The sequence below is a fragment of the Mustela lutreola genome, chromosome 2 (genome assembly GCF_030435805.1).
Source record: "Mustela lutreola isolate mMusLut2 chromosome 2, mMusLut2.pri, whole genome shotgun sequence".
Classification (NCBI taxonomy): domain Eukaryota; kingdom Metazoa; phylum Chordata; class Mammalia; order Carnivora; family Mustelidae; genus Mustela; species Mustela lutreola.
In genome coordinates, this window is record NC_081291.1 from 223,524,312 (window position 1) to 223,537,037 (window position 12,726).

Genomic DNA, 12,726 nt, shown 5'->3' on the forward strand with positions numbered 1-12,726 from the left:
AGAGACATGAATGGATAAAGAAGATGTGTATATTCACAATGGAATATCACTTAGCCCTAAAAAAGGATGACATGGATGGAGCTAGAGGGTATTATGCTGAGTGAAAAAAGTCAGAGAAAGACAAATGATCTCACTGACATATGGAATTTAAGAAACAAAACAAACGAACAGAGGAACCAAAAAAGAGACAGAGAGAGAGAGGCAAACCAAGAAAGACTCAACTCGAGAGAACTCACGGATGGCAAAGAGGGGTGGACGGGGGCTGGGGGAAGTAGGGGTGGGGGGTCAGGGGCACCCGTCCTGAGGAGCACTGGGTGACGTACGAAGTGTTGAATCACTGTATTGTTCATCTGAAACAGATACGACTCTCTATGTAACTACCTGGAATTTAAATAAAAACTTTTAAAAAACACTCCTTAGCGGCCCACGTATAGAAACGTTTCTCAGAACAGCCCTCGTATACAAGCAGGAACCGCGGAGTCACTGACAAGCTTGAGGGCTTCACCACACTGTCCTTCATTCAGTACACTTTGTAAGTGCACAGGTATAAAATAGGTTTCTTCAATTATTGTACATTGGACGTCTGGGTGGCTCAGTGGGTTGAGCATCAGCCTTTGGCTCAGGTCATGATCCAGGAGTCTGGGGATCGAGTCCCGCCTCAGGCTCCCTGCTCAGCGGGGAGTCTGCTTCTCCCTCTGACCTTCCCCATCTCATTCTCTCTCTCTCTCTCTCTCAGATAAATAAATAAAATCTTTAAAATAAATAAATAAAATTATTGTACATTTATTGAAATAAGCTCAGTGTTATTTCATTGACAGAGCATGTTCAAAACAGCATAAATAAAGCCACGTGTGTAAAAGATGCTTGCGGAGTGACACAATCTGAGTCCCCCGGGCAGGGTCCCCTCAGGGACAGAATGTGCTCCCCACACGCACTGCCCTTAGTACCCTCTGTGGAGGCCCTGGGGTAAAACATGGTCCTGAAACACCAGCTCCGCACACATGCCACGGAGCATGGTGGAAAATAAAAAGAGGGAGAGGACAGCAGAGCCAGCCCCGCGGGCAGTTCCCGTGTGGGAGTCATCCCCAGAATGGAGTCCACACACCCAAGTACTGGACTCACGCTCGGGACGGCAGCGGACGAGATGAGAAGTGGGATTTATATAAAACAGAAGAAAATGGAACGTGTAGGACAGGGAAAGCACGATGACTGGAAAAGAAAACTCAGCAGCGGGGCGCCTGGGGGGCTCAGTGTGTTGAGCCGCTGCCTTCGGCTCAGGTCATGGTCTCAGGGTCCTGGGATCGAGCCCCGCATCGGGCTCTCTGCTCAGCGGGGAGCCTGCTTCCTCCTCTCTCTCTGCCTGCCTCTCTGCCTGCTTGTGATCTCTGTCTGTCAAATAAATAAGATCTAAAAAAAAAAAAAGAAAGAAAGAAAACTCAGCACAGCCAAAGGCACGAACGAGCGGCAACATCGCCTTCCCCGGAGCAAACCAACAAGGAGGGTCAGGATTAGGGCCGAAGGGCTTTCCTTCCTTAGCTGAGGATTCTGACTCGGTCACAGACCTTTGACAGGCACCGTCCCAGGCCCCCTGGAGAAGCAGCAATGGGCACCGTGGGCCCTCACCTTTGGGGGTGTCCAGCCGAGTGGGGGGACAGGAACGTTAGCGGCACTGGGGTGGACAGGACTGCAAAGCACAGGTAATCGGACCCCATAAAGCACCGTCTTGTTATTTGATCACCTGTTTTCCCAAGGAAAGATGTCAAATAGGAACTCCAAGCCTCACCCCTGGCCTTTGACAGGTCAGCCCGCCAGGAAGTACGGTTGCAGGAATTACCGGTATAAACACCTAGCAACGGTCCCACGGCTCTGCTCGCACGGTTGCTGTGATGGGCATCTCACTACCTATCGGCATGGCCACCCTTGACCCCAAAGCTACCCTGGAGCTTGGGAGCAGTGCCTGGCCACAGTCCAGGTCAGCTGTGCCTGCAGCGTGCTCGGGTCGTAAGGATGCAGCGCAGGAACATGAGGAGTAAAGAGTGTCACTGACCTTCGGGGGAAGAGTGGGAACTTTCAAGGTTATGACGATCGAAAATTCTTCAGGGAAGAGGTCACATCGGAAGAAAATCCTTGATGCCGGGAAGCTCACGGCATGGGGGGCGGCGGCCGAGAGCTGGAGTCCTCGCACGCCGTGGGCCTGTGTCACCCTGATTCCACCTGCAGCTCCGTGTGCAGAGACGGCCTCTGCCAGGATGTCCAGGGGGCGCAGGTCTGTGTCAGGGAAACCACAGGTAGGTTATGCAGGCTCCCACAAATCTCCCCTTTACCAGCAGGGAAACTGAGGCCCTGAGGGTCAACAATGCACCTGTAGTACCCCCCACCCCGGATTTGCCCAGAAGGAGCCACAGTGTACATTTCGTGGCATGCTGTTCCCAGTCAGCGGCCACGCGCTGTGTTGAGCACGGGAGGGGAACGGAGGGTGGCTGGGTCCCTGGTCCGGCCCCAGGGAGTGCCTGCCCTACAGCAGCCAGGCCCCATCAGTCCAGGGACCACCAAGTGTGGCGTGCCCCAGGCTCTCAGCAGGCTCTGTGACACGCATCTCCACGTGCTGTGGAAGGCTGTGGCTTCCGGCGTGACCTGTAAGCCACCCTGGGCCTGGGCCCCACGCCTCGTGCCCTCCTTAGAGAGACAGATCCGCCCCTGGAGAACCTCCACGCTACAGTTCAAGATCATCAGAACGTAGCTGACGGGCTGGCCTGGCCTCAGGTGAGGCCGGATGATAGGAAAGGGAAACAGGGGACCCAGACAGCATCTGTGGCCAGAGGAGGTGTTTCTGGACCAGCTCATGGGGCCCAGCCTCTAGGAAGGAGGGGGGCAGAGCCCACGGCTACCGCTTGGACCCTGCCCGACCTGGCCACTGCATGCCAGATCACAGCTGCCAATCGCCAGTGACTGGCTGTGGGGTACAGAGCGGGTCACCAGCAAGCCTTGGGTACAGCAGGGGACACTGCGGTCCTTCGGGAGAGGGGCGGCGACAAGGACGGGACCTGCCCACGTGTGCCGTGCACCCTGCGCGGTGGAGGAACAGCTCAGGGAGGGAGGTGAGCGGCCCCCTGCTGATCTCAGCTGGAAGCCTGTGCACAGCGTGGGGGCTGGGGGGAGTGGGGGCCAGCGTGGGGAGCAGCAATGTCGGGAGGACACGTCTGATGACCTCTGGGAGGGCTGAGAGGAGAGGGCGGCATCTTCGCGTCGCCATCAGTACTTATGTGGTACAAAGCGCAAGGAGAGAGCGCGGAGAGGGGACCAGGGGAGCGTGTGCTGAATGGGGGGGCTCCCTGGAGCAAGTGGGGGGTCGCAATTGTGGGAGAAGGGTCTGCACCTGCCAAGGACAAGGGCACCCCCGGGCCGCGGTGTGTGTCGGCACAGGTCCCAGACAGACTCCAGAGAGGAAGTGGGCATCTCCCCGGAAGCCTGTGCTCTGGGACCCAGACTCGGACAGGGCCCCCGGGTTGGATTCCAAGTGCTGCAGGGTCGTGTCTGGTCGGGGTCCCTGGAGCTCGTGAGGCTCTTAGGAAACACTGGGTCCTAAATTCACCCTCAAAATGCTGAGAGACACTGGGACCGGCGGCCGTTTCAGCTGAGGCTGCACCAGGGTCTGGCCCCTCATCCAGGACACGGGAGTCCACCTCTAGCCACTGGCAAGCGCCCAGAGGTGCCGCAGCCTGGCTGAGCCCTGGGGCACGGGGGCACTAGCAGCAGGGGAACCCTGAATCTGGCTAATCCTGGGAGAGCCTCTCCCTCCATTGTTTGATCAAACAGCGCCTTCCTGGTTGTCTTCCCCCAGCCCCACCCCTGCCTTGCAGCCCATGCAGATGAGCCGGCTTTGCTCTGACAGATGCTCCATCGTCAGCATCCGGTTCCCCACCTACGCCTCGTCTGCGGGCTGCACACACAGCTGGAGGGTTTCCCAGGTTAACATGGGCGGAGAGGTGTGCACCTCCCTGGAAACGCTCCTGCTTGATGCAGGGATGAAGGGTGACCGAGTCTACAAAATCAGAGCCACCGGGAGAAGGTCAGACGGTGATGAAGCCCTGGAGGTTAATTCTAATCAGTTAGACACGCAGTCACTGCACCGGCTGTATTCAGCTGAGAGGCTGTATGCATGAGCAGAGCCTGGACGGGCCACCTACAGTTGGCCTCCGCACCAGCTAGCCTGGAAGCCATCGGCCCCAAAAGGCCGGCACTTGGCCAACGAGGGGCCAGTCACGTGGGGGGGGGCGCCTAGAGGTAGCTACCTGCAGCTTCCCCACACCACAGTCCCCGTGGGGCCCATGTGAGCGTCTCTCTTTCCACTACAAGTTCTCTCCCTTCCTTGCTTTGAGCCTCTGGCAAACCCAGGGCTAGTGGGGTACCCCCTGTTACAGCCAGCTTGGAATAAACAGCCTTTGCTTCTCATTTAGGTGGTCTCTCTTTATTCTACAAAGGCTTTTTGAAAGAGCAGCTTCAGAAACTCCTTTTGTCCTCAAGGTCTTTATAGTTCAGCAGAAAGATGTGGTGGGAACCACGAATACCCAAACTCGAAACTGGCTACATGAAAGGTCCTAAAACAGCCTCAAGGTCTTAAGGTCTGGGCCACCACCTCAGAGGTGTTAGTCACCAGACCTCTCAGAGCCTCAGCTTACTCATCTGTCAGATGGGATGGTGGCAACATCCCCGTCAGGGACCCAGCTGAGCTGCCGAATGTTGGGGGAGCCAATGACAGCCCCAAGCAAACTGGCAGAAGCAGTGAAGACTTGTCACCCACTGCAGTAGTTGAGCAGGAGGCTAAGGCCACAGGAAGCACTGACCTCCCACCCCCCGTGGTGGGGGCCATGCCTAGGAGCCCAGGACAAAAGCTTCCCATGGGTTGATGAGCCCCGAGGCCCAGGAAAGAGGAGGAGGGAAGGCTGGGCATGGAAAAGTACTGGGTACTGAGTCAGAGTGGGGGGGGAGGACAGTAGCTTCCAGGTGCCGTACAAGGAGGCCTCTGACGGAGGTGCCAGGGCTACAAGTGCAGGTGGTCCTCCGAGGGGGGCTGGCAGACCTGGGTCCCCGCTGAAGTTCCCCCAGGATGGCAGTGCCCTGGCTGTGTCCCAAGCCTGGTGTGTGGTGGGGCATCGTGTGCCCCCCGCTGGGGGACGCCTTTGTGATCGCCCGTGGCCGGGCCTGATAGATCACGCATAGGATTTTTGACTGGGAGCCAGGCTCTCTGTGCCCCAGAACTGTTCCCTGGGAAGGCTTCCTATACTGAAGCCCGCCAAGACCCAAGTTACTTGGAAGAAGCCACCTGCGTCAGCTGGAGATGCAGGCGTGAGGCCCCGCCCCTAAGCCAGGTGGACTGCACTCTGGACGGTCTCCAAGAAGGGGTTCTCCCACTGGGGTGGGAAAGGAAGCAGAACCAAGTGGCCAAGAAAATCCTCCTCCTCTGTGGATTTCACTGATTTAATTTGTGTTCCCAGGTCCCAGGAGGAGTTTATTTCCAGGAAGTTAGGTTAGGATATTATAAAGGTTGCCCTGTGGGACAGTAAGACTAAATGTATAGCCACCATCACAAAACATGCAAGCTCAGGCCCAAGCTCAGGCAGGTGGATCCATAGAGAGCAGAGATGGAGAACTTGAATGCCCAGTCGGTAAGCAGTCTCTGCAGATCAGTGGGGAGAGCAGGCCATTGAGAGAAAGTGATGGGAAAGCTGGCTGTCTGTGGGGAGAAAACCAGGCTGAACTCCTCCGCTAACAGAATATACAGTTTACCCCTCCAGGAGGGGTGAATGGTGCCACTTCCAAGTTAGAGGGAGAGTTGGCAGCCATCTCTGTGACTTTGGGACACAGGTGATTCCCCAGACAAGCTCAACAAAAACAAATAATGAGAAAGAAGCCAGCACACTTGCTCACATCATAACAAGAACTTCTGCTCAGGAAGGACACAATGGGTGAAGCCAGTAATCCCAGGACAGAATGAGAAAGGTGTTTGCCATACCCTGAAAGGTACAGAAGGAACAGGGAGTCCCTGAAAACCAACAAGGAAAATATAAGAACAATCCTCAGAAGGAAAGAAAGAAAGGAAGGAAGAGAAAAAAAAGGCAACCTAAAAAAGAAGAAACCCAAAGGGTTCACACAAGACAAAATGCTCAAGTCAACATGAATCAGAGAAATGCAAACCAAACAGTAATAAGACACCACTCTTCTCCTACTACACTGGCTAAAAAAGGGAAATAGGAAAACAACGTGAAGATAGAGCATACATGGGAAAATAACTCCTGTCCCTTTTGTGTGTTCTTTCCTGCTTTTCTTAACTTGGTTTTTTTTTTTTTTTTCTTTTCTTAACTTGTTTTAAAGGAAGTCACGGAATGTGAACAGATTGGCACACTGGGCTTTGAGCGGGACTCCTGGACACTCTGGGGCTGCAGCATGGATGCATCTGAAGCTTGGGAGGCAAAGGCATTGGGTGATCAAGCCACTGGAGCCTCAGGGAGGCCCCAAAATGGCAGTGACATCAAGAATCACCTCGCAAAGACGTAGTAGAGTCTTTGAGTAGAGCTCTGTGGCCAGCCTGTGCTGTGCCCTCTACACACATCAATACTTTTAAATTCATACTTGTCCACCTCAGTCATCTGTCAAAGTGTTCTTGGGGTGCACAACACTCCCCAAAGGGTCAAGCAGACAGTATAGCAAGGACCGTGGCCTTGACGCCCAGCTCTCCTGGGATGTGCCATGTCCTGCAGCTTCTGTCATGGGCCTTTTTGAGGCTCGGTCTCCTCGTGAGCAATAGGGGATGGTATCTTCCTTTCTTGTAGGGGTCCAGGAGGGACTGAAAATACTGTCTGGCAGGCAGAAGTTGCTCCCCAGAAATGGACAGCCTCACAGTAACTGACTTGGAAGTGGTGGAAGTGGACGGCCCAGCCTCATGATGCAGTCAGCTCTGTGCCAGGCCACATTTTAGGTCAACTATTAACTTCCCACATGAGCTTGTGGGAGGATATGTGTTTTCCTGCAGGAATGCAGGCTTCCAGGGCTGGTGAAGCAGGACCCTTGAATAAGATCCATGTGGCTAGTACACAGCTGATGTTAAGTTTACCTTACGTAAATCAGCAAAAGGGCATCTGGCGGTGTGCCTTAATCAGCTGGCACAAAAAACCCCACACATAGTCTGGGGATAAGTCGACTCACTGGACTCACACTTGCCAGCCCAAAACTAGAACCTTCCTTTCTCACTTTTCTTGCGTGTTGTCCACTGTGTATAAGAAGCACCTGGCCTCACTGGGCACATGGACATTCAGGAGGCAAAAGACAGTGCATGAATCTGCAGACCACAGGGCTGGCATGGGGACAAGGGGGCTTAATCTGAGCTCTTCCCAAGACAGGATGCTCAGCTGCCCTCCGGGTCCCGCCCACAGAGCTTGTCTCTAATGATCCAAAATGCCACCTCTTGGTCTCCTCTGCCAGGAGCTGAGAGTGGGGAGAGGAGAAGATGAAGCTCTAGTCCCTACCCCCAGGGCATCTTTGTAATAAAAACATGACTCTCTCCTGCCAGGCATGATTATCTCTGCAATCCAGCCAGCTTTCCATGTTCCCTTATCTCACGTCCTCCTGGCGAGTGAGAACAGGAACAGAGGATGAATCCGGCTGTAGTGGCCTCGGGCTGCAGGATGTGGAAGTCCAAATGCTCAGCACCTAGATGTTTGCCTGCCTGCCAATCCCATTGTGTGAGAGTCCTCATCAACTCTATTGCCCTTCAGATATGTGCACTGAATCCAGGAATTATGGAATCGGAGCCAGCAAGGGCCAACAGATGAGGCTGGTGGGGGTAGCTAAAGGAGGAGGAAGTTTCTAGTAGTAAGTGCTTCCATTAGAAGAGAAGGTGGGTATCAGATCCACTGTCTAAGCTTTAAATTAATAAACTTGAAAATGGAAGGATAAGTCAGTGTAATTGTATGTAATATAACTCAATGTAACAAGAAAACAAGAAAAACAGAGGAGATCAATTGAAACCAAAGTGTATTCCTTGAGAAGTTGAATAAAATTCCAGCCAGATTGACCAGGGGGCGGGGAAAAACCAGAAGAAATAATTTACCAATATCAAGAACAAAAGATGGGACATTACCAAATATTTTTCACAAATTAAAGAATAATGAAGGACTTCCACAAGCAACATTATGCCTTCTATTCAAAACCTTGTGTGAAATGGACCAACTCTTCAGTAGGCACTATATTAAAGAAGAAACAGATGGCCAGAAAGTCCTTTACCTATTAAGGAAAACTCCAGTTTCTCAGGAGATTCTCCCAAATATTTAAAGAAGACCAAATACTGACTCTACACAATCTTTTCTAGAAAATAGAAGAGAAGGAGATACCTGACAACTTTTGTCAAAACTGAAGTCATTACAATAAAAGACTACAGATCGATAGACTCATAAAAATAGACACATAGGTCCCGAATAACATATTATAAACCAAATCCAACAACATGTAAAAAGGAAAATACATCACAACCAAGTGGGGTTTATCTGGGACTTCAGGACTGGTTGAACATTTTTTAAAATTTTTATTTATTTATTTTTTGACAGAGAGAAACAGCAAGAGCAGAAACAAAAGCTGGGGGAGCAGCAGGCAGAAGGAGACACAGGCTTCCTGCCGAGCAGGGAGCCTGATGCGGGGCTCGATTCCAGGACCCTGGTATCAAGATCTGAGCTGAAGGTAGACGCTTAATGACTGAGCCACCCAGGCGCCCCTGGGTGAATATTTTAAAAATCAATTAATGTAAGTACATGGCAACTCTCTGTACTGGCTTTGTGATTTCCTGTACATCTCTAATTATTTCAAAATAAAAGGCTTTAAGAAATCAATTAATGTAATTCACCATATTAACAGACTAAAAAAGAAAATTGTATAATCATCTCAATAAATGCATAAAAGCATTCTATGAAATCCAACGTCCATTTATGATATAATCTCTCAGTAACAAGCAGCAGCTTTTTATCCTGAGAAAGCTAATCTAGACAAAACCTCAGCTACCACCATCCAGCAAGCCCAAAGACTGAATGTCTCCCCCTGAGTTCAGGCACATGTTAGCACACACACAAGCATTTCCTTGCTCTGCCCACTAAAGAAGTGACACCCCAGCAGCCTGAGCACACCTAGCTCCAGATCGTGGTTTCTAAATACCATCATCCACTAAAAGGAGCAGGGCCCCCTGGAGAAGTGGTTGATCCCAGGAATGGGGCGGGGAGATTTCCAGGGGAGCTGGAACCGAATGTGGGAGGTTGGGGAGTTGCAAGCATGCTGACAATACAGGAGCCACGTGAAGGAGGTCCCAAGGCTCAAAGCCAGAACACAGTGAATAAGAAAATAATGATGATACTGGATTATTACTCAAATAATAAAACAAATATCCTTTAGTTTAATGAAATAAAATAAAACCAGAACAGGTAAATACAAGGAGGAAAAGGGGCATCTCCTCCTTGTAGACGAATTTCAGTTAATGAGTGGAGGTGGAGTAGGGAACTAGAAACTCACCATCAGAGCACCACAGTGAGTATGGTGTCTAACATAACATACTAAAGATAAAAAATTAAAAATTAAAAAAAGAACATCACAGTGACCTTGCTGTGGGCATGGCCCCCAGGGGGACACTAAAACCATTAGACAGACATGACAGCAGAAACAGGATACTTGCAAAGTCTCGTAGAATCTCCCCCCGGTGCAAATATTTATTAATTACAAAGGGGACAAATAGCCATATCCCCAGTGACTAGACACAGCAACAACATGTGCCCCTGCTTCACTGGACAGGTTACTTCTGTGGGATTCATCCCCAAACACAATAACCTCACTCTAATTGTGAGGAAACCTCGGACAACCCCAAATTTCTACAACGCACGTGATCAAGGCTCTTCAAAAGTATCAAGATACAAAGGATAAGGAAAAACCAAGAAACTGTCTCAGACTAGAGAAGAGTAAGGAAACCTTACAATGCACATGGGGACCTGGACCAGAAAGGGGACATTTATGGGCAATGGGTCTGTCCTTCAGTGAACAGTAATGTGCCAATGTTGATTTCTAAGATTTGTCACTGATCTATGGATATGTAAGATGTTCCTAGAGGAAGCTGGGTGAGGGCATGTGTAGCCACTGTGCTCTTTTTACAATTATTCTGTAAATGACACGAAAGCACAAAGTGTCCCATGAGCTCAGCCATGCCAGGACAAGCAGATGTGCAGGCGTGGCTGGTCTGTCATGCCACGTGCCACCTGTGCCCCATCTTTCACCAGCTGTGGACTGTAGTCCCCAAGAAAGGAGGCCTGCTCCACCTTTTCTTCCATCCCAGACCCTGGCCTTGAGTCTGCTTCAGAGCAGGTGCTTGCTAAGAGTCAAATTGTGTCCCAACCCCGGTACCTGCAGAAGTGACCTTACCTAAAAGATGGTCATCACAGATGATCGATACAACGAGGTCATTGGGGGAGAGGTGTCCCAACCCAGTACAACTGGCATCCTTGTAAGATGAGAAAACAGGAATGCAGGCGGGCACACAGGGAGGATGGATGAAGGCAGAGGTGGGGAGACGCTTGTACAACTAAAGAACCCCAAGATAGCCAGAAAACTCCCAAAGCTAAGAGAACATGGAACAGATTCTCCATCTTGGCCCCAGGACGAAACAACCCTGCCAGTCCTTGATCTCAGACATCCAGCCTCCAAATGACGGATCTCTGCTGTTGAAGCCCCGTCTGCGGTTAGCCACAGGACACTCGCAGCGCAGCATACAACTCATGACTCATCACCGTTACACAGAAACCAAGTAAGCCTCCAAGCACAGAGGCACTTGATGGTGCTCGGCCAGCAGAGCAGTCCACCACAGTGCTCGCCCAGACCTGGGCCTGGGACCCAGCCCCCAACACCCCGGTATGCCACTTGGGCCCCCAACGACCCCATTAAAAAAGCAAGAAACCTGCATGCCACCCCCCAAACTTGCCTTCTAGACTGAAAACAGTTAGAGATCCCAGGTCAGTTTCCAGAGTGTCGTGAGCTAAGCAGGGACTCCAGGAAGTGGAACAGCTGTGGCTGGTTCCGCAGGACCTGGCTCTTGGCACCAAGGCGGGGAGCTCCTGGGGGGACTAATGCCCGATAGCACAAGCCAGAAGGGTATGAAGAGAAAGTCAGGGCACCCGGCACACACTCACTTTCACACACTCGCTCACACACTCACACTCACACTCACAGCCTCCTCCAGCCCCCCTGCCCCTACCATGGCCACGTCTACCCTGTCCCTCTGCTCTAGCAACCAGAGCTACGACAGCCGTGTTTGCCTGCCTGGCTCCTGTGACTCCTGCCCCAACTCCACCTGGAGACAGGTGGACGACTGCCCAGGGAGCTGCTACGAACCCCCCTGCCCATCCCCACCTGCTGTGCCCCCAGCTGCTGCACCTAGTTTCCTGACTGATCCTCATCACACCCCTGCCAGCTGCGGGTCCAGCCCCTGCCAACCAGCCTGCACCAGCTCCTGCCAGCCCTCCTGCTGCAGCTCCTCCCCGTGCCAGGAAGACTGCTGTGTGTCTGTCTGCTGCACCCCTGTTTGCTGCAAGCCCATCTGCTCTGGGCCTTCTCCCTGCTCAGCCCCTCCTGCCACCAGCTCAGCCTCTGTTCCCTGTCCTGCTGCAGACCCTCCTCCTGCGAGTCCCTACTCTGCTGCCCCATGTGCCCAGCCTGCCCTAGGCCCACCTTAGCCCAGAGGTCCTGCTGCAGATGAGATACATCCCCCACGCAGCCAGCTGAGCTCAGGTCCTACCCAGTGACTAGGGTCCTGCCAGCCACCCCTCCTCAATCCGTTCTTGACCCTTCTTAAGGGGCTGCCCCACTGAGGACAGGGGCAGGTCCCACCTGGAAGCTGATCACTGTGTCCCGAATTGCTCCAGCACGTGGACCATTCCTTGTGTCTGCTGGTCCAGCCTCCTGTTGAGCCGCAGACATAGACAAACCAAACATCCACACTCAGTGCTGTGGCCCTAGAAAGGTCTCCTAGAACATCCCCATGGCAGTGGCCTCCCCTCCATATCTCTCACTCTGCATGAGGGTCAGCCTAGCCTCCATCCACCTGTCTCTGTGTCCTCAGCTCAGTGACCCATCAGCTGTCTCTGGATGCACTTAAGGAAACTGACCAATAAACATTCAAGACCAACCAGAGCCCTGGCTGCATGTGTCATTACTCCCAGCCCAACCACATGTCCACTTCCGCCCTCTGTACACAACACTGCTGTCCTGCAGGACCCTGTGTGGCTTCCTGTGACTCCCTGGGGTCCCAGATGGACAGCAGAGGGTGGGGATAGGTATTGCAGCCCTTTGGCCCTTGGGGCCATCCTGGGCTCATCCTTCGCCCTCCTGTACTTTTCCTTGACTTGCCGCTGTCACTCCTCACAATGCCCATTCAATCGGGATTAGGATCTGCGAGATCCATGTTTTCCCAGAGCATGTCTAAATGCCCTCCTAACTTCAAAATTGGCAATGTTCATCTCTGTATTGCCTAAAATCTTCTCCCATGCCCCACTGATATCCCTGGCATGGAGTCAGGAGCACGTGCTGAGGGGTGTTATCTGTTACACATACAGATCCCAGAAGTCACATATTAATGGTCGTCCTAAACCTGCCTGAGAATAAAGCCTTCTCTCGATCTGCCATAACAAAACATAAAGACAAGCACAG

At 52.3% G+C, this 12,726-nt stretch overlaps 1 protein-coding gene across 1 annotated transcript in view; it reads right to left on the minus strand.

The window, feature by feature from the left end:
* The window catches only part of TSPEAR (thrombospondin type laminin G domain and EAR repeats), a 201,714-nt gene that overhangs the window by 94,735 nt on the left and 94,253 nt on the right, over positions 1-12,726 (minus strand). The window contains exon 2 of the mRNA XM_059164925.1: positions 2,048-2,268. Coding sequence (XP_059020908.1) covers positions 2,048-2,268 — 221 coding nt within the window. The remainder of the gene's footprint in view (positions 1-2,047; positions 2,269-12,726) is intronic.